At 37.9% G+C, this 21,791-nt stretch overlaps 2 protein-coding genes across 12 annotated transcripts in view; both read right to left on the reverse strand.

The window, feature by feature from the left end:
- Nucleotides 1-21,791, reverse strand: part of LOC119549220 (NACHT domain- and WD repeat-containing protein 1) — a 48,839-nt gene that overhangs the window by 22,115 nt on the left and 4,933 nt on the right. For all 11 annotated transcript variants that reach the window (XR_005219390.1, XM_037857097.1, XM_037857098.1 and 8 more), the window contains 5 exons: nucleotides 5,529-6,032; nucleotides 4,370-4,677; nucleotides 3,744-3,919; nucleotides 3,533-3,677; nucleotides 2,385-2,550 (listed from right to left, as the gene is read on the reverse strand). Coding sequence is in view for 10 of the 11 variants with exons in the window: in XM_037857097.1 (XP_037713025.1) it covers nucleotides 2,385-2,550; nucleotides 3,533-3,677; nucleotides 3,744-3,919; nucleotides 4,370-4,677; nucleotides 5,529-5,723 (990 nt within the window). In the remaining variant the exon portion in view is untranslated. The remainder of the gene's footprint in view (nucleotides 1-2,384; nucleotides 2,551-3,532; nucleotides 3,678-3,743; nucleotides 3,920-4,369; nucleotides 4,678-5,528; nucleotides 6,033-21,791) is intronic.
- Nucleotides 11,046-12,564, reverse strand: LOC119549222 (angiopoietin-related protein 7-like). The gene is made up of 2 exons (XM_037857103.1): nucleotides 11,481-12,564; nucleotides 11,046-11,421 (listed from the first exon to the last, which is right to left on the reverse strand). Exons 1-2 carry the CDS (start codon nucleotides 12,554-12,556, stop codon nucleotides 11,280-11,282), a joined length of 1,218 nt encoding a protein of 405 aa, XP_037713031.1. The 5' UTR covers nucleotides 12,557-12,564; the 3' UTR covers nucleotides 11,046-11,279.

Consider the following 21,791-nt stretch of genomic DNA (forward strand, 5'->3'; position numbering starts at 1 on the left):
GCCCAAGTGTAAGTGTGTTAATATGTCAGAGGCGGCGGCAAGAGGGGCGGCTAAGCCGTGAAAGGAAAATGACGAAGGCGAGGCTGGTGCTTGGAGCAGTGGGTCGGCAACTGGTAACTCGGAATCGGTCCTGATGCACTGGAATCTCTTCTAAGCCATTTAATTGCAAGTCATAAACTTGAAAGTTATCAAGGTAGGTGACTGGCTCAAAAACTGCATTGCATAGTTATACTATCAATAAGGAAAGATCAAATGGACCTGAGGGTTTTACTTACTAACCAAAGTGAAAATGTTTCAAGATTCTCGGTAAATTTTTATGAATGCACTTTGATGTTCTGGATAATTGTTTTCGGTTTTTATGAAAAAGCTTTTTCGCACTTGAGCCAAAATTCATTCTTAGCACAAACCAACTCTACAGGATAAATATATAGTAAAAGTGTGGGAGCTGTGGCTTTACTAACTAGAACTATGCATTAATTCTTAAAATGGTAACGAGGGTTTTTTATATACAATTGATGTAAATATTGAATTTAAAAAGCGTTGCTTCCAATACATATTAAAGATAAACGATTGAAAGTTATATATTTTTGGGAGCATTAGAATATTTTAAATTTCCTTGAACAAGTAAAATAATACTGCGACCTGTTTCTTGAAGTATTTGCATTATGCAAAAAAAAATTTACAAAAAAAATTTAATTTTCCACTAAAACATGTATTTATTTTTTTTTCAACTCATTTTTTGCAGCATTTTGTCAGCCCGTAATTTTGTCGAGTGCAGCACTCGAGTTCGCCCGCTAATGGCAGCGACCAGTTCGCATTACGCCTCGTCCTTCGACTGCGACCGAGCTGAAATGTTAAATGCTTTCAACAAAAGCCAACAAGAGGTGGCGTGTGAGAGGGGGGTCTAAAGGGGGCCCAAAGGGGATCAGGGGGATCTAGGGGGCGGAAAGTGGCGGCGAGTAAACTTATGCAATGCAGGGCCATGCAGAAAACCGCAACTGGAACGGAAGGCGATATAAATGGGGGGCTGCTAAACGGAGAGCGGCGGCAACCTTGATCTAAACGATTTCCTTGGCCATTTGCCGTTTTTGGGCAAACTCGATTTCAATTGGTTTTTATTGCAGGAAATCTCTTTCAAACTCAATTTCGACAACTGTCATATGCAAAGCATACTTTTTCGGGCATCCTTTTGCGTTCATACACACTCATATCTGCACTTACACCTGGGTGCACAATAATAGCAGTAATCTGTTGCTAAGAGGCAAATAGATACATTTAAATATACCTTTTATAATTCTAAAGAATTCATGAAAATGTAAACCGTGTTTTTGTAGAATAAACTTATTTTATGACAGCGCAAGTAAGATAAATATTCTGACCTATAACCCGACTATATCCTAAAGAATCCATAGGGTAGGTCGAAACAATTTTCTTGCCTTGTAAATTTTTCTTATTCAGATGTATCCTACGCTTTTAATATACAATTCTTTTCACATTTTTAAACTCAACTACTTATTACATTAACATCTCAAACTAAAATTTATAGAACATTTATTTATTATTTTCTAAAAACAATAAAGATGCTAATATTTTGTTTACAGCTGTCTGTATAAGAAGAACCTGCACACGAGCAGTTTCTGTTGGATTTTGCTGGAAATTGCAATTGGCAAACAAAAACTCTCAGCATATTTCAGGTAAAAGCTGATATAAAGAGAATATTCAACTAGATGCTATTTGAACACATTCCTTTAGCAAATTTTAAGACTGGCTTGTGCTCTATTTATTTTAGCCATTTTGGATTTGTTCTGCAAATGGCAACTTTATGTTTAGGCAAATTGAGGTGGGACTTTGTCGAACTATTTTCGAAAAGATTATTTTCTGTTTCTCTTAAAGTTAATAGATAAACTTGTTTTCAATTAGTTATCGAACTTTCAGCACATTTTCTTTTATTTGTACAAGTCTTACCAGGAGCTCTTCTTTGAGGCCTAATTCACCTGCCACATACCGAACATTTAATTAACACAACGCCATTAGCGAAGAACACGAGACTTTGTGGAATGGCCAATATGCAGGACCATAAACAATGGCGAAAACCAAGAACCCAAGCCTAACAAGTAGGCATAAAAAACAAGGTAACGCGAAATCATAAAGGCCTGTTCCTCCACCTTGGCAAGCTTTGTCTGTGGGTAATTCTTGGAATTAATTTATGATTCTTGGTTTCAGCCGCTGGCCAGCGAGCAAATAACAATCAGAATTGCTGTTGATTAAATAAGCGGTCAGCGGTTTAGAGAAGTGGGGAGTGTGCTGTGAAAATACATTTAATTTAATTCGCGGCCCTAAGCGTTTTGTTACCTGTCTGCCGTATTAATGACCTCAAGGCTCACCTGCACAGTCTTTTTCCTCCCCTTGATTACGTCGGGATCATTGGTTATGTGGGCCTCGATTAGCAGGCGCAGCTTGTCGGTGACTTTGTTCTTGAACTTGCTCAAGTAGGACTCGTGGTCCTCGTTGTCCGGGTCGATGGCCTCGCTGGCGGCGCTGCCTGGTACTCTGTAATGGGTAATAGCCCTAATTAGCCGGCAATCATAACCACCAATCTCCGAAGGCCAGTAATTACATTGGTGTAGGCCAAAATACCAATGGTGTTGATTACTGTTTTCTTTTGTCTGATGTAGAAAAAGAGTACTTAAACATGTAGTCGATATACCTGGCGGCTAGTACTATAATTTACTATTACTGTGTTTATGCTTTGACGACTTTATGAAATCATTTCATAAATGGAGCAAAATCGTGTGTGCATAAACACTGTTTCTAATTTCAATAACACTCAAAAATTGACTATGAAATGCCAAGGCATAGCCTACTTTATAATCTACTACTCTTTAGAGCTCTATTTTAATTTCATATAATATGACATTTCAGATGATATATCATGATTTTGCCTGTGTTGTATAAACGGGGACTATTACTTTTCGACTTTGAAAATGATTGAAATTCATAGCATAAACATGGTATATGTTAGACTTAGTTTTATAAAAATTCTGAAATTACAAAAGTAGATAAGCAAATAAAAATAATACCTTTTCAATAATTGTTATTAGATATAATTCAACATAAAATAATAATAAGACCTTTATCAATCTTTTAATATTTAATAGTATAATGATTTCAAGTTCTGCATGTCAGCAGAATTTTCTTTTCGCTTTAATACCTTTAATATTTGAAATAATGAACACTTTTTTTTTAACATCACATAGCTTTAAAGGGAAAAAGTGGCTGAACAAAAAAGAGTTTAAAGTTTTCATTGACATACATTTTGCACAATGCGTTTATATGTTTTCACAGTTGGCAAAAGTTATCGTATTAAAACTTTTTCGGAATATGAAATTATATCAACTTAAATTATAAAAGTAAACTATTTTATAAGTAAATAGTGTGCAATTTGTGTACTTAATAAATGTTAGTTTAAACAAAGTTTCCTTTTTGTTGTAATTTCTGAAACATAAGTGAATAATGCATCTGGAAGACTTACACAAGAGTGGTGTGATTATCCGTCGACAGGTTCATGGTGAGTTCGTCCTTGATTTTTCGCAAACGCTCCCCTGCCTCCACATCCCGCTTGCTGCACTGGGCGGCTCGTTCTCGGAAAACTGCGAGGATTTTCTCGCTGGTAAGAGCTATTCAAAATAATATAGAAAATAAGATGGATTGTAAAAACTTTTGATGGTAGAAATGGGACTTACCCATGGCTTGTGTGACCTCCCTTTCGATCTGCGTGCGTCGCAGCAGCTGAACTCGTTCCACGAAATCCGCGGATTGTCCTGATGCACTGGCTCCTTGGACCAGAGATTGCAAGGCTTGTTCGAAAAATCTCTGCATTTGCTGGGACTCAGTTAGCCAGGCATCCACGGTCATCATTCTGAAATGGAAAAATAACAGAAGTTAATCAATAACTGGTGGACAAATTCCAGATGTCGATGTCAAATCAAGTGTTGGCATTTCCATATTTGTTCTGCCACACCAACCCATCCTTCATACCGCCCGCGCAACCAAATATTTGCCAAAGTTCGCCTCCAATTGAGTTGCCAAACAAAGCGAAAGTGGCACATGGATAATTTCAGTCAAACATGGGACAATGGAACGGAAAAGGAACTTTGACAAATATTGGCAAACTTTGTCCATAACTATTTCGGTTGCAGTTTGAATTTCGGATTACTGCGCTTACAAAATAAAAAACCTTCAAAATAAAATTGGCGTCACTTGTTTTAGGGGTCATGTGTAGCCAATCAATATTTTCATGAGAAAGGGTCCATATTTTCAATATTTTCAAAGAGTTTATGATGGTAATTGACTGATATTTGAAACTCACCGATAGTCCTGCTTGAGCTGCCGCTTCGGCTGAGATGCATCCTTTTCGTACCACTTGACCAGTAGTGCCTCGTGGTCAGCCGTGGTCTGCTGATCGGCCAGAATGGCGGAGAAGATGTCCTCATCCATTTGCGTGGGCACAAGCTGACGACCGATGCCATCGCCCACGAGCACCATGAAGAAGACGCTCTTCGTGTGGGCGTGGCAGGTGTCGATCTCGTGCAGGTAGTCGTGGATCAAGTAGGGATCCCGCTCCAACTGGTTGACCTCCAGATCGCCAGTGCCAAAGTGCATGTCCACGAATTCGAGCTGGGAATGAGGCAGAAACAAATATTTTAATATATTTCAAAACAGTATTTAAATTGAAAAACATAATAAATGGTAGGGACACGCGAATCACTAGAGCTTTAAAATCATTTGAAAATGTCATTAAAGGTGTCTAAAAGTATGCAGAGATAAAGGATAGTCATCCTTCTAAATGAATACATTGTATTTCTGATTTTAAAATAAATTGTTTTATATTTTTAGAAGCCTAACATTTAATAATGAATGAATGAATGAAAATACTGATGATGAAGCTTATTTTGCTTTTGAATATAATAATATTTGGTATTGTTTAGTACTGGTATTTCAACAAAATATCTTTTAATTGACATTAATATTAGGGTAACAAAATCACAACATAAATGTATATGATTAGAATTGACCAATACGGAAAATACGTAACTTTAAAAACGGTTAGCAACTATTAAAAAATGGTATTATGTATTTAATTGTTGCTGATATTTAATGGTATGTTGGGTGTATTTTTTTGTTGGGAGAGTAACTATTTCGTTGGTTGAATTGACAGTTCGATGGGTTGGGACCATTTAACTAATATATTGGTCAATTTCACCCAAAAGTTTTTTTGCGTGCAGAAATCCCTTTTGGTATAAAATTATGATAATATCGACTATTCAAGGGACAGCAACACACTAAGGCCCTTTTTCTTGTGTTAGGGTGAGCTAAATTTAGAACACTTCCAAATATATTCTCCTCCTTAAATCCTTCTTTAAGCTTACCCTAAAGACAAGAAATCAGACCTTGTTCTACGTTTTGAAAGTGATTTTAAAGTTTTTACATGGTTTCAATTTCAAAAAGTGTTCCAGAACCGAACCCACCTCGATTTGCCGGTCATCGTAGAGGGACTGCAGCTCGGGGCCCACCAGCTCGAGGAGCATGCGGCGCTCCTGGTTGAACTCCTGCTTCAGGCTGGCCACGTAGATCTTGATGAGGAGCGGCTTGGGCAGGCGGGTGTGGGCGGAGGTCACGCCCCTCAGTGCATTCAGCACGCTCTCGTCGACGGGCGCGGCCATTCTGCGTTCTGGCTGGTTTACTTGTTTGTTTTTCTGCGGCTGTGTCTGTGATTGAGTGGGTGGGTGCTCTGCTCTCGCCTCGCCTGTTTATTTGAGTTGGCCGAAATCAAGTAGCATCGTCGCCCTCGTCGCGGTTTTACCAGAGTCAGCTCCAAGCAGCCCGCAGCTCTGGCTCATGTTCGGCTCGAGTGCCAAATAAATTTGTATCCCTATCCGAGTCCGAATCTGAATCTATATCTACAGCCGCGCTCCTCGCAACCGCACGATTCCTGGGCATAGCGGGCCAAAAGTTTATCCTTCTCGATTCAGCTGGAAATAAAAATTGAAAAGAGCAAAAATTGTATTTATGGCAAACTTTTTGCATAGCCGCAAACGTAATAAAAAACGAAGCCACACGAGACGGGAAAAGTTTCATCCCCTGATCGAGCGGGGGATAAGTCCATATATACCATATACTCATTGTCAGGAAAAAATGTGGGGTGAAGCGCACAAGTTGGACAAGTCAGCAAGTGTTAACATTTGGCTGGGTTGTTGATTGAAGCATTTGGGCAAAATATTTTTGGCATTTCCAAGAAGGGCGGAAGTTCTTGCCCTAAATTATAAGCTAAGAGAGGAAGGAAGCGCTTAAAGCTTGTCAAGAACGACAAAATTATTCTTAATAAATTGCTATCCATTCGTAGTTATATAAGTGACATTCTTAATAAAGTTAATAAATTATTTAATCAATTGAGTTTCGGTATTGTCAGCCTTTTTGTCAATCAATGAATTTTTAAAGGATTTAAGATTTTAACAAGATATTTTTCTTAAAGTAGGGACTGCCGAATCAAGAACGACAAAATTATTCTTAATAAATTGCTATCCAATCATAGTTACATAAGTGACATTCTCAATAAAGCTCATAAATTATTTAATCAATTGAATTTCATGGCGTTTGGTAAAGCCGTATTGTCAGCCTTTTTGTCAATCAATGAATTTTTAAAGAAGTTAGGATTTTAACAAGCTTTTGTTCTTAACGTAGGGATTAGATAAGGAGAAAAACTTTTATTTTTCTTGTGAAAAACGGGCAGTATTCATTCCCTCAAGCACTCCTTAAACGATTAAAAATAATTGAGAATCCTTTGTGCCGGCTTTAAGACAAGCAAGGACTTGAAAGGGGGCAGTGGGGCATGTCCTGTCGGAATCCTGCTGCCATACTGCCACTAATGAAGACCCTTCCCCGCGACCTGCACGGTCCTGTCTGCCGACCGCCAAACAAAATCGATTGCCATTAATTCCGCTTCAATGAGTTGGCTAAATTGCTCGTTAGGACAGCAGCGGAGGCCAGGACATGGCGTGGTCCTGCGTTTCCTCCGGCTTCCTCCCTCCGCCATTTTATACTTCTCCACGGCGAGGTGCAAGTGCCTTGGGTGTCGGTTTCAATCAGCCTGCGCACCACACACTCACACGTGTTCCGGTGTCTCAATCTGGGTTATCTCCTAAATATTTGATTCCCAGCGAATTAAGCTTAATGAGCGCCCCGCCCGCCCATCGGGAAAGTCAAAGCGTTCTCAACGATGTGAAAATTATACGACCTGGACAAGTGCAAGACCCATTTTAGCTGACCGCAGAGGAAAAGTGCTTAAGCCACATATCCTCTTCGAATATTTATTCTACCCAATGCTAACTTTATTTCAGGTTTTCACTGCCTTGCTGATAAACACGTCTTTAATTCGCTGAAAATTAGGTGAACAGCCATTAAAAACAATATGCTTGACAACATTAATTAATGATGTCTCATTTATGGTGGCTAACAACAGCACATTAAGCTCTGCAAAATTTTACGACGCCTAATTGGTTATTGGATAGGTCTAGACTAACCAAAAACTCGTTTGCATTCGAGCGAAAATAATGGAACAATAAGGCCGTATTTCGCTTGAATTTTACGCCTTTGATGTGCAAATTTGCAACAGGGATAAAAACTATTAAATACAATTATGCTGAAAGAAGTGTATTTTGTTAAGCTGGCTGGTGTGCAGTTCAACGCGTTTAAGTATGGCTTTAAACGCTTAAAAATATGGGAAAAACATTGTATCAACATGCTTGCAACAAGTAGTATTCTGGCAATTATGACTTAACTTATTGAAAATATTAATATGGAAATAATATGTGAGGGATAAACAAAAGTAAACACATATATTTTGTATTTACGACGGATACCTACTTAATTCACTGCTGTTATTCATTGTTTTCCTTAACTTTTAAATTTTGTTATTGCCTAACCGTCTAGCTTAATTTATTATTTATTTATTCACATTTTAAAATATTTATGCCTTTCATTTTTGGGCTTGACTTTTTTCCATGACCTACATAAACACTAGATTATTATACCCCTTGGCTATGGAAATACTGGGTAAATAGGAGTAATAACACACATCAACACATATAGTACGTACTCGTAAAAGCTAGCTGCTTGCATTCATGTTTAACAGACAATTTACCTTGCCTGGATATGATCGTTATTGGCGATTAACCCCATTATTAGTCAATTTCCGATGTTTTAGACCAGCGTTTCGTCAAAACTGTCAAATAACAAAATGTCCTTGGGGCTTGTCGTTCATCAGTGGGCTGTTTGGGGTGTGGGATATTAATGGCTATAGGCAAACACAATTTCTCCTTTGGTTGGCGGTGCCATTACTCTTCCATTGGGCTGTTGTGCCATGGATAACGTGGCTACTGTGGGTGTCAAATGGCCCCATTAGAGGATGGGCCCACTCTGATGCATTGGATAAGGAATGCCCAGAGCGAGCTGTCGATGCCGTCGATATCTTGTTAAATATTAAGGAGCACAGAGGAACCTTTCAACGCCGGCTGTCTGGGAAAGTTTAGTTTGGCTGGGATACATGCCACATGCATTCCTCTTGCATTTTCTATTTAATCGATTCAACGTACATAAAATGTTGCTGAATTGTTAATAACGCCTGACACATTTCTATTCGATTTTAAAATTCCTCAGAGGGGAGAATACTTTGCATAGTATAAATGTGTCAAACTTAAATAATTACTTTGTTTTTGGTAAAATAGTAAAGTCTCTTTTCTTGGATTCAAGTCAAACAAGTAAAGACAAATTTCTGACATAATGTATACTTCAAGTTACTGCACGTTTATTGTGAAATAATATTAATAATATATTTCCGTCAGGAAAATCCGACCATTAAAAAAATTAAATAGTTCACTACTTTTTTACATTTTCTTTCTTTTAGCATGATACCATAAACCACTTCGGTTTTGCATATTGTATTTTCATTGAAAAAGTTGTAAAGAAATTAAAAGTGGAAATGAAAGCGGAAAAGCTGTACACAGAAAAAGTCAAGTACTTCGTGACAAATATAAGTGATTCAAGACATTAAAATTTACCAAGTTTAATTTATTATAAGTAAAGAGCAGAGCATGAAAATAATAGGAAATCTTTTTGCTCAATAAGTGTTCATTTCCAAGCTAATATTAGAGAATTTAAATGCAATCTTGAGTATATTCAAGACTACTAGTAACTTTGGGATATCAGCTTAGTGAATTCACATTTCTCTCTGGCTGGATTTTCGCAAATATTTATAGAAAACATTTAAGTGCCAATCATGGTAGTGTCGACGCACATATGCCATTCGAAATTCAATAAAGGCGTATCTCGACTGGATATGACCATATTTTCTTGGCAAACTTTATTAATGGATCCAGGCTCGACGGCCAAAAAGCCCTAGCCCCTGTCCATGGGTGATTTGCACAATCGAATGAGTGGTTGGCCCAGTATCCGCAAACTAGAATGAAAATAAAATATTGGCACTGACGCGCTGGACATAAATAAATAAATAAATGGATAATAAGCTAAAGGCCGCAACAGGCGGGAGCAAAACTGAGCCGGGAAAGGCGACAGCAGGCGGAAAAAGGCCTTGGGAAAACACATTGGGCCAAGTCAGCAAATTCAGCAGATTCAGAGGGACAAGTATGGGTGGCATTAATAATAAATCCGGTGCAGTGCATGTGTGTTGGCCCGCTTAGCTGCTCATTTTTTGTATAAATATTTAAGAGAAAGGAAAATAACAACAGGCGGGTATTCCGGGAAGGCCAGAATTAGAACAGTCGCCTTTCATTTGCAAATGCCAGCGAGCAGAAAGTTTTCCCAGCCGTTATTACCTGCATTTGTATGCCAAGGAGAGGCCCAGCCGAAAAGTATGCCACAAAACTTGCTCCTCTTTTTGGCTTTCTCCTGTCTTTCGCCTCTTGTCCCGTGCAGCGGAAATGCCGAGAAAGCCAGAGAAAGTAAGCAAATATGCGTGTGTGTGTGGGTATTGGTGTGCTTCATTTTTTTTGGCGCAGCTGGGACTGGAGAGCTGTACAGTGGGTGAAATAAGCCTTTTCAGCCATTAATTTCCAGTAGAGCCTTAAGATACCAAGGGGCCACATGGCGTATGAGTATTTTTGGTAGTACATAGTATTTCGGTTTTTAAAGGTCATTGAGTACTGTTTTTGAGAAGCAATTTAAATTTTTGATATATATACCTATACCTTTTATGCAGATAAGCAATCATTGTGTCAAATGGTAACATATTCTTTTAAAGTCATTAAATTTGTGGGTTCTGTGTATTGTTTTTTATATTTTAATCGATTAAGTGTTGGCATCGCAAATAAGTAATCTTTTATTTGAAACATTCCATTTTGTTCAAGCAAACTTCTTATCAAAAATGAATGAAATCGCAAACTTTGTCCATGACAAGCTTAGGTTTAGGGCTACAGCTTAATTTTTATACCCGTGCAGAGGGTACTATGATTTCAGTCAGAAGTTTGCAACGCAGTGAAGGAGACGTTTCCGACCCCATAAAGTATATATATTCTTGATCAGCATCACTGGACGAGTCGATCTAGCCATGTCCGTCTGTCCGTCCGTTTCTACGCAAACTAGTCTCTCAGTTTTAAGGCTATCGGGCTGAAACTTTCCCAAAAGTCTTCTTTCTTTTGCAGGTAGTATATAAGTCGGAACCAGACGGATCGGACAACTATATCATATAGCTCACAGCCCACTTTGTTAGGCCGGTAACAGAATTGCGCCTGACATTTGACTTTTGGGGACCGTATGGGGATATGTAGATAGATATACACAGATTCCTTCGAAACAGCTTAGATATTCAATAAATCACAGTTTTCTTCAGATTTTGTAATATTTATTTATTTATTTGAGATGATAGTAAAGTTTACAAAACTAATACTAACATAGGGAATGTAGTGCTAGCTACGAGGCCTTGTAATATATTTTTCAGAAATTTATTGAAACAAAACAAATTTAAGGATTGTAGAACACAGTTATTTTGTTGGACTTCTAAGAGCTTTATAAAATTAAACTTTATTTGAAATTATAGATACTATCATTACATAAAACTGTAGTTTTCCTGTACGGCTTCTTAGTTTCTCTTAGAATATTTTATTCAATAGAATCCAAACTTAATTAATTTTGTCCTTACATAAACAAATTTACAAAAGATAATAAAATGGTATTTGATATTTTCCGCAATGCAAAATTTTTAATGCTCACAACGTTTTGGGCCTAATCATCATTTCCACAAAGGTAAGCGAGTAGGTCCAATCCTTGTCATGCCAGGTACCCCAAAAAATTCCATCAGTTTTGTTGTCTCTGGTCTGACCCTCCCTATAAAACATTCCATTTAGCTTGCTGTAATTTTAAGTGACTATATTAATATGGATCAATTGTTAGTGAATTAATGTTTTTACCTGTAAGCACAATTTTTATACCACCAACCACCCCATTCGTTTTCAGCGCAATTGAATTCTTTATCTTCATCATTATCTCTGTCAAATGTAGTAAACTTTTGGTTCCTATGGTAATCTAGAGAGTCTCCGACTGTACCATTATATGTCCCTATCGACAACACATACGATTCCAGTTCACTTCCAATCTTAAAATCATCATAGTGAGCGTAGCCTGTGGATCCGTTCACCTTGCCAAGTTTAATGTAAAGTTCGTGAGGACGTTCCCGAGTCATAACATGCAGTTTTTCAAGCCCGATAAAAAACTCTCCTCTTATGTTGCCGATCCCTTCCTTATAGTCCTTCCAGGGTCGATCGAAGTTCTCGGAGCCGTCAAAACGTTTTTGAATAGTTAGCCAACCATCTGAACTGCAGGGAGCTTCGAATGTACTTGGGTGGATTTTGTAAATATCACTAGGTCCTTCGCGGGGGCAGAAGTCCTGTCGATTGCACTTCAATAGATCATCGGTTTTTTTGCTAATGGATTCCGTACACAATTTGTTGTTAATTGCACTTCGCATGTCTTGAATATAGTCTGTCAAATTCACTACCTCTGCATTTTTAGCTTTTATCAATTCAGTTTGATTATCGATTTTGGAACCCATGATTTCTAGCCTACTTTCCAAATCTTTTAGAGTTTCGGTCAGAGTCTTAACTTTTTCGTCATTATTCTTTTTTAGTTGTTCAATTTGACCACTAATCTGAGAGTCTCTGTTTTCCATTTCACCCTGCAGACCTTGGATATTTCCTGTCAATGTCTTGATCACTTCACGTTGATAATTGGTTTCTCGAGTTTGCACAACTAGTAGTTCTTTCTTGCTCTCTATTTGGTTTTTTAAACTCTGAAGTTCTTCGATATTTTTTGCTGATTCCTCAAGTTGCCCATTTCGGTGGAGAACGGGCTTCAGAATAGAAAAACAATATCCGTTGCACTGATTTTCCAATGACTGAGCCGAATATACATCCGTAAATGGGGCTCCCGTGGCAGAAAGCTCATTTAAAAGCCAAAACGACAGAAAAAACGTAAAGTACGACTTCATTTTCCTGACTCCGCCAACTTTAAATTAATTCCAGCACAGGCCATTTGTGCGGCTTATATAGGCAGATCGCCGTTTTTTTTCGGAACGATAAGCTCACATAGGTATATTTTTAATTATAGAACAAGGAAGTACGCTATAGTCGAGTACCTCGACTATCAGATACCCGTTACTCAGCTAAAGGGACCAAAGGGAAATGGAGATATGCAAGCAGCAAAGCGAGATTGAAATGCGCCACCTACCGGCGGTAGACAGATTTAAGCGTTATGGGCGTTTGAGTGGCGTACAAGGCTAAGGAATCTAAATCTGAGATCCCAATTCTCTTTCTTTTATAGTTTCCGAGGTATCCGCGTTCATACCTACGATTTTTCGAAGCTTGTGGGCGGTTTGTGGGCGTTAAAGTGGGCGGGGCAAACTTTTTTTGGGGTAATCAATAGGTATTGATGAGAACAATACATTTCAGCTAAAATTTTTATTCTAGCATCAAAACTGCAGGATCCACAGTTTTGGGCGGTGAAACAATTGCTGAAACAAACTTGCGCTGCGTAAGAAGCTCAGGAATCTGCATGCCAAATCTCAGTAGCCTAGCTCATATAGTTTCCGAGATCCCAGCATTCATCCGGACAGATGGACAGACGGACATAGCTAGATCGACTCGGCTAGTGATCCTGATCAAGAATATATATACTTTATGGGGTCGGAAACGCTTCCTTCTGCCTGTTACATACTTTCCGACGAATCTAGTATACCCATTTACTCTACTAGTAACGGGTATAAAAATACCATGAGTTTCAGAGCTGGAATAAGCCAATGACTGCAAACGTTATCTTGTTTTCAATTTTATTAATTTTTCGAATCTTTTGCAGTAAATATTGTTTTAACCTTTGCCCTTTTTTCCTCAAATCTCTGGGATTTTTACAATGGTTTTTTACAACAAAGCGTTTTAAATATATATTGCCTTATTTTCTGAGGGCGATTGTAATTCGTGTTGATATATACATGCATAGCAATCTTTTCTTGGAGTTCTATAAAAATTTATTATTTAAATAAACCTTTAAAGTATGAGAAAAATCTACTCAGCCGACTTCTTTAAAATGTTAGCTTTATATGTTATGTTATATCTTAATGTACACTAACTATTTTGTGTATGTTTCATTTTATTTTAGTTAAAATTTTTTTTTGTGCAAAAGTATACAAGAAACGAAATTGTTATTTATGAATTCATTCATTGACTGACATTATTGGACAAAAAAAGTATTATGATTAGTAATATGATTTCAGTCAGAAGTTTGCAACGCAGTGAAGAAGACGTTTTCCGACCCCATAAAGTATATATATTATTGATCAGCATCACTAGACGAGTCGATCTAGCCAAGTCCGTCTGTCCGGCTGTCCGTCTGTCCGTCCGTTTCTACGCAATCTAGTCTCTCAGTTTTAAGGCTATCGGGCTGAAACTTTCCCAAAACTTTTCTTTCTTTTGCAGGTAGTACATAACCAGCCAGATCGGACAACTATATCTTATAACTTCCATAGGAATAATCGGAAAAAAATGTTTTTTTTTATTATATCTTTGGTGTTTTTTAACATATAACCTCCTACGCTTGGAAATAACATTTTGTAATTAGTTCTGTATTGCAAATTTAATTTTATTAAAATCGGACGACTATATCATATAGCTGACATAGGAAGGATCGGGAAATTGGTTGGAAAATAATATGAAACAAATTATAGCTTCGGTGTTTTTTGACATATCTTATCTTTACTTATACAATTGGGAACTTAATTTATTTTATTTTTAAGAATTTGGAATTAAATTTAATTATTATTACTGCAAGGGTATACAAACTTCGGCTTGCCGAAGTTAACTTCCTTTCTTGTTTCGACCAGAGTTCAGTGGAATTTCTCAAGGCTCTCATTGAAATAAAAGTTTATGCCGCCATCAGGCCAGAGGTGGCTCCTGCTTCCTACCTCCTCATCAGTCCCTTTGATAAATACAAAATGAGCTGCCATTTGGCGAAAGCTTCCCCTTCCAAATTCTAGTCGCAGGACAATTGATTCGGCTGACTTCTGTTTCCTTATTTTTTGTTCCCGGTCCAGCGTGAAAATTGAGCAATTTTGGACCTTAACCGTGGCCCGGGCTCCCAATCGCCACCAAATTGCCATCGCTCGATTCTGGCCAGTTTCCTGTAATCAGCTACGTGCTCGGACGCATTAGGCACTGGGCAAGCTATTTGCATGAATCGAGCCTTGATTTATGAACGGAATTCGATTGCACATCCTGGTTTTGGATGGCCAGGACCTCAAAGGGAGCTCTTTTCTATTCCCTTTTCGACACTCGATGAAGTCAATTCGGTGGGTTTTGATGGCCCTTGACTCGGAACCCTTTTCGAATCCCACAATTTGCGAGGCAGAACCAATTGTGCTCCATTCGCCCGAGGCTTTTAATTTTCAGCCCTGTTCTTTGACAATTTTGTGCTCTGCTTACCTGAAGGTCATCGCCACATTGCCCACTTTCCAATGTTCAAAAGCAGCTGCTGCCGGGCCCGCATTTTATTTATGCCGAGCAGGTAGCAAAGAGCCGGAGAAAGCGAGGGGAGAGCGGGGAAAAGAAATGCAAAAACAATTCCAAGTGTGTCTTTCAGTCGGAGCCCACTTGTCGTCTCTTCTGGGCCTTTGTCTTTGGCTCCCACCGCCCTCAGCCCTTTAGCATTTGGAGGTGGCAACAGGGCTGGCAACTGGGGATCGAAAGATATAGCTGACTCGAGTGGAAAATGTTGCTTTAAAAGTGTCTCCTATACTACACAATATATTTAGGAAATAATGTAGTACTTTTCTTTATAAAGGATAACATTTGCTTGGCGAAATGTACAGTAACACTTGAGCTTTTAATTTTAACCATCCATCTTATCAAAAAAATATTTAAGGTATTGAAAACACTTACTTATGTACTTTATTATGTACATATGTACTTACTAAAATGCTAAAAGTACTGCTACGTCATTTGGAAAATGATCTTTAAATATTTTTAAAGACAATGACATTGTCAGTCTAAAGATGTCAGTCATGATTATAGGTTCCAAACTTTAAAGGATTGAATCAACCAGTCATTTAATTTTTATCATAACCTTTAAGCAAAATACGGAAGGTATTTAAGATATTTTATTTTGTGACCTTGGAAGAAAGGTAATAATTCAGCGGGCCATAACCCATAAAAAATGCAACAGTTTCCGGATTAAACCTGTTAAAGAGTAGCCACATCTGTGAAATTTTTGTAATGATTAAAGGTTTCGCATTTAAAAGGATCTAAAATTGTTTTTTTGTGTTTGCAGTTTCTGCAAAATCCTGCGAACAAATGTTTTACATAGTCTTTAAGAACATATGCAAAATGCAGATGGTCTGTATTAAGATATGGTATTTTGTGACCTTAAAAGAAGTGTAATAACTCAGCGAGCACTGGTCCTAAAAAAATTAAACAGTTTTGGCTTGGGCCTGTTTAAAAATAGCCAGATTGGTACAATTTTAGTAATGTTTAAAGGTTTCACATTTTAAAGGATTTAATAATTTCTGTTGTTTTTGAAGATTCATAAACTCATGCCGAAGAACGGCTTAACATGGCCTTTAGAAACCACACAGAAAACACAGACCGTATTTAATATATTTTGTGACCTTGGAAGAAACGTAATAACTTAGCGAGCAATGGTCCCATAAAAAATGCAACAGTTTCCGGTTTGGGCCCGCTTAAAAGCAGCCAGATCTGGCCAATAAAAGCCGCAGCACTGGCTGCCAAAAGTAAATAAGCTTGCTCAGGCAGCTCACGCAATTCATGGCTGAATACATTGAATACATTGGGCGGGCGCAGGCAAATCAAGGGCAGCGAGTCGGCCTAAAACATGAAGAACTTATGGAAAGTGCGGCATAAATCAGAAGACATGTCGACAGCAGAGGCAGCCACGCCCCCTCCCTGGCCCCGCCCCTTTGTATGTCTGTCTGCGGGACTCACGCTCAAACACACTCACATACACACACACACACACGGTTGTGCGCATTTCCGGTCGCTTGGCAAATTCGATTTCATGGCATTGTCACGTAAAATGCTCCCCGAATTTCATGTCAATGAATTTTCTTTTTTATGTCTGTCTTTCTGTTCGGCGGCTGTATTGCCCGTGTCTGTGTGTGCGTTAACTTATTGTAGTCTTAACGTTTTCCCCAAATGGCTCTCTTTTTCCCCCTTTCAATTTCGGCAAACTTGGCCCAGCCAGAGTCAACAATTTTGATTCTATTTACACATTATTATGGAAAGAATTTCGCCTCCAATCGGATGGGAAAGGGGTGAAAGTCCTTGCCCGCCATTTCGCATTTAATTATTTAAGGATTTACTTTGCCGCTGTGCAGGTCTTTATGTAAGGCCCGGGGAATTCGCAATGCGACTGATGGGAAACTCGAAAAGAGTGGCAGGTGTCAGGTGTCCCAAGTACTTTGAAGGGGGGTCTGGAGCACTCGTACTATTTGATGTTGTTCCTTGAGTGAATGGCTGAACACCCTGATTTAGCCAAGTTAAATATTATTTTTGATGGAGTTAAAGCCGTTTTTGTTGCTAATAAAATAAGGGGGAGCAAGTCTCACTTCAACGAAAATTATCTCCTTTGTTTGCCTAAGAGATTTGAATGCTAATAGGGTAGTAGATTATTGCAGAAGGTGGCAGAAAATTCTACAAACTCAATTCCACAGGAGCATTTATGATGTGCATTAAAAAAAAGTAACGCCTTTATATTAAGACAAAATATTAAGACAAAACCATCATCTATCATTTCTCAGACAGTACAATAATATGTTTTAACAAAATTAAAAAACCTGATAAATTATTACTTATTTTTCTCTGCGATTTAATGGTGTGAAATGTCACAGGCGTTCACAAATTATTTCTTGCAAATGTCTTGTCTAAGTAATTTATAAAAGTGGTTTCCAGAAAATGCAGAACACCAAGCCATTAGTCTACGTGCCATTCAGGCTTTAAAGACTTAAATAAATGTTTGAAGCAATTTGCAAAATTAATGCATAAACCAAGTAATTTCTAAAAGTGGTTTTAAAAAAATTCCCCTTCATAAATATTTTTTTCCTTGAATAGCTAATGTGGTTAGAAACAATTCAGGGCTCATATTCTTTGAACGGAACCGAATTGTCTACCATTCGAAACGGGAAATTCCGGGCATGATTTTGGGCTTTTATTTTCCCAGGACTTTGAGTGGAAACTGCTGCCATTGGAATGCCACGCGTAATTGTACAATGAGCAAATATGATAAGCAGCTTTCAAGTTAATGATGCGTGCTACGTGTATGCCTGCACCCCCCCTTTCGATTCAAATCCCCAACGAACACTCACCCACTTATCGGCAGAAATCACAAATCACAAATCATTTTCATGGGAATGTGTATCTGCTCCAATTAGGCCACCAGCATACAGAACGGGAAAAGCGGGCCAGCCGAATGGATAATTCAAAATTATTGATTTGCCACGTTTTCAGCTCTGAAATTCCGGGACAGATACATATAAAAACCGAAAACTCGTGAGTTGTGGGTACGTACATCAATTGTGGCCTTTTAAGCTGAGCAACTTTATCCGCCACTCAATTATCCACTTTTCCACTTGTGCGGTACAGTGAACACTGGCGCTATCGAGCTAACATTTTGCGCTTTTCATTAGCCAAATTAAGATGGCGAAACTTTGTTGGCGCCCAACAAAATTAAATTTTCATTTCCATTTAAACTCTTTGTTTATTCTGTTTGCCGAAGAGGGTTAAACTTAAGGAGGAAGAATGCTCGTCGCAGCACTTGTCTTAGTGCCCATAAAATGTTAAAAAAGCTTTTGCCAAGCAAAAGTCAATTCTCGTGCCCTCATGGCTGCACTTAAAGAAACGGGTAAGTTAAGGAATTATTCTTTGGAATTTTAGCCAAATATATTTACAACATAAATACATTTTTCAGGGATTTTATGTAATATGAATAAATCCAATAACGTTTTGGGACAAAATATGTTAGTTTATATATTAGAAACATTTGTAAACTATTTTTATGCTTTTAAATTTAAGCACACAATAACTTATTGTGCTGGATAACAGATAAAACAAAATCATATTTGATTAAATTAATATACTGAAATTGTTAAATGCGGAACAAAAGTCCTTAAAATCCTTAGTAAATTATTTATGGTTATTAGAATAATTTAATATAAACAAATTACTTGTAAAACTTGTGTTTTTTACAACTTTTCTCTAACATATAGAGGTCGTATATAAGGTCAAACTTGGGTTAAGCTATCTTTTAAAAATGATAAACTCAACTCCGAGTGTGATTGCGATGTTTTGTGGCCTACTGGATACGGTAGCGCAAACAGATTTGCATGCATAGTGCAGAAGTTGACCTGAAAGTCGGGCACAACACGCCTCTCCTGCGGTCTACGGCCCCTCAGCAGCAAATTGGTTTTACCGGAGGGTTTTTCCCAAGGCTTTCCCGGCTCGTTTGGCTTCGTTGCGTTTCATTTCGTTGCCGGGGCTCTTTGAGCGGCATTGTTGCACCCATAGCCGTATTCGTGGCTGCGGATGCAGTCTTCGGATCGCAGTTGCCATGGATGTGGCTGGTGCACGCCAAGTGCCAACATTCATTAAACGGCCATAAACAAGTGGTGCAGATTGCGTTGGGGACAGCAGCCAGGCGACAGCGGCCCGCAAATGGATTCCATGTCGAAAACGCATGCAACAGCTCTTATTTATGAGCTGCCCTTCCGTTTTCACACTCTACACAGTTGGTCACGCAAAGTGCCCAGAAATCACGGAAGTCCTTCATTTTGTACAAACTTTTATAGTTTTTGACCAAGAAATATTATTTCTCGGAACTTTGTTCCTGACATTTCCGGAACGACTATAAGAAGCTTGTATAGGAAACAAAAGCCAAAGGTTATGAACATTTTTTAAGATACCAAAATATTCAACAGATTCCAAGTTTTTCTTCTCATTTTCAGTTCATTACATAAAGATTATATATTTAATAATATTCTTTTAAGAAACGAAATTATTTGAAGCATTCCCAGTACTTCTCCTCATTTCCAGACCATTACATAAATTTGATGTTGTTCCTTTTACAAAAACACAGAATTTCCAATGCATTTATAAATATTTACAGAGTTATTGACTATTTTTTTAAGTGTGCACATAAAGTAATTGTAAACAGAGAACGTACAAAAATGTTTGATGGACTTTATTTATTGCAGATTGTTTCCCCCAAAGTTTTCCCAACTTGTGGTTCCTTAAAAGCGGATTCCCGTAGAACTTATGCAAAAGCTCATTGCCAGCTGCTCTCTGGCCGATCGACAATGTGAGCAAGCCAGAAAATAGTTCCAGAGAGCGTGACTAAGCCTGATTGGGATCTGCCATAAAATGTTAACAAGCTATTTTAAATGGAAGCTAGTTTTCCTTCGAATGGAATCAATGGGGCTTGCGCGCCAACTGTGGCAGTGACTAATGCCCCGATGACAAGTTCGCATACCTGCACCTTTGCCGGCTTCCACTTTTCACTTCGTTCTAAGTTGACGGATGCAGCGGAAATTGGGGCAAAGGAAACAAGACGGAAACGGAAGTGAAATACCAGGGGCCGTGACACTTTCAAGCCTTTTAACTGAATCGCTTAATTGAAAAGTATCTGTTTGGAAGGGTTTTTAAAACAAACAATAATAGGGATTGGAAATTAAGCAATACGTCTTCAGAAAAATATAATATTTATTTAAATTCTTTTGGGTTTATATTGTTTTTTTCTCCGCTTTTAAAAATTGTTTGGCATTATACATGTGTTCTCAATGTATGTATGGTGCAGAAACTTATTAACATTATTTAAAGATTTTTTTTTGAATAACTATGAATAATAGGCAAAAGGGTATGAATATATTTAAAATAAGTACATGATCTTTTAGGACCCTGACTATTTAAATTAGGGCGTTTCGCCTACTATTTAAATAATATTTTAAGTCAAGCTTTGTATTATTTAAAGGTGAATTTAAAAAAAAAATACTTTTTATGAAAGATGTCTACATTTCACTTATTTATTAAAATTGTAATATCTTATATCTTTTGGTGGTGACTTAAGTCGTAAAAAGTTTTTTTTATTTATTTTGTTATATTGGACTTTTCAAATTTACTTAATGAATTTAGGGTTTCTAAACTTTCTAATTTGTTCTATAATTTTGTAGGGCATTCGCAGTTCTTTGTAAAACATTAGCTAGTTTGTTTGTTTGATTTTTGTGTATCCATTTCCAGCTGTGCCCAGCGGAGACCGGCGAAGGCGAGCGCATTTCATATTTAATTAAAATCGAGGCACCCACAGACACCCGCAAAAGTAAACAGACACACATGCAAACACACAGGCATGCATAATACAACGACCATTTAAATAAGGGGTACGGTGGAGGGGGCGTGGCTGGAGTCGGGGGCGGGGGCGGTGGCGCAGCGTCGACGTCGTCTGGAAAATGGTAATAACAAAACGCTGGGCAAATATTTAAAATCTTCCGAATGCCGCATTAATGAGCTTTTATTTTGACGGCGATAAGCGCAGCACACAGAATAAGTTGGGAACAAATTATGGCTAATTCGCGATTGCTTTATGCTAAACAGATGCGGTCGCGAAAAAGGGGAATATATTTGGCTGGCGCCAAATCAAAACAGCGAAGAGGCGGTCCAGCCACGCCCCCGCATTCCGCCCACATCTGCTGGCCAGACAGGCGTGGCAATTAAAACGCGTGACGAAAACATTCCGTTGCCACGCCCATGAGTATTTCAACGGAAAACTAAGGATCCTCCATTATGTGCAGAGAAAAAAACCATTGAAATTGTGTTTTTTAATAAAAATGGTCAGAACTTTTATTTAAAATATTGTTTTTTTAGATTAAAATCTATTTTTTTGTATTATTGCAATAATTTATTATGATAATTCCTATGACTTTAGTTCATAAACCAACCATTATATACCTATCGTTGCTTAGTTAGACATTTAAGAAAATAATAGTTCACTTCATTCATTTAGGGTTGGTAAAACGATCAATAGCACTATCGATACTATCGATAGTTTTGAAGTTTGCGAATTGTGTAATAATAGTATCGCTCGGGAAAATAATAATCAATTTCTAAAATCGATATTCAATTAAACTCTATTTTAGTTTTCTTCTGATTTTGTAATTTTTCGTTTGTTCTCTAACA

The sequence above is a fragment of the Drosophila subpulchrella genome, chromosome 2R (genome assembly GCF_014743375.2).
Source record: "Drosophila subpulchrella strain 33 F10 #4 breed RU33 chromosome 2R, RU_Dsub_v1.1 Primary Assembly, whole genome shotgun sequence".
Lineage (NCBI taxonomy): Eukaryota > Metazoa > Arthropoda > Insecta > Diptera > Drosophilidae > Drosophila > Drosophila subpulchrella.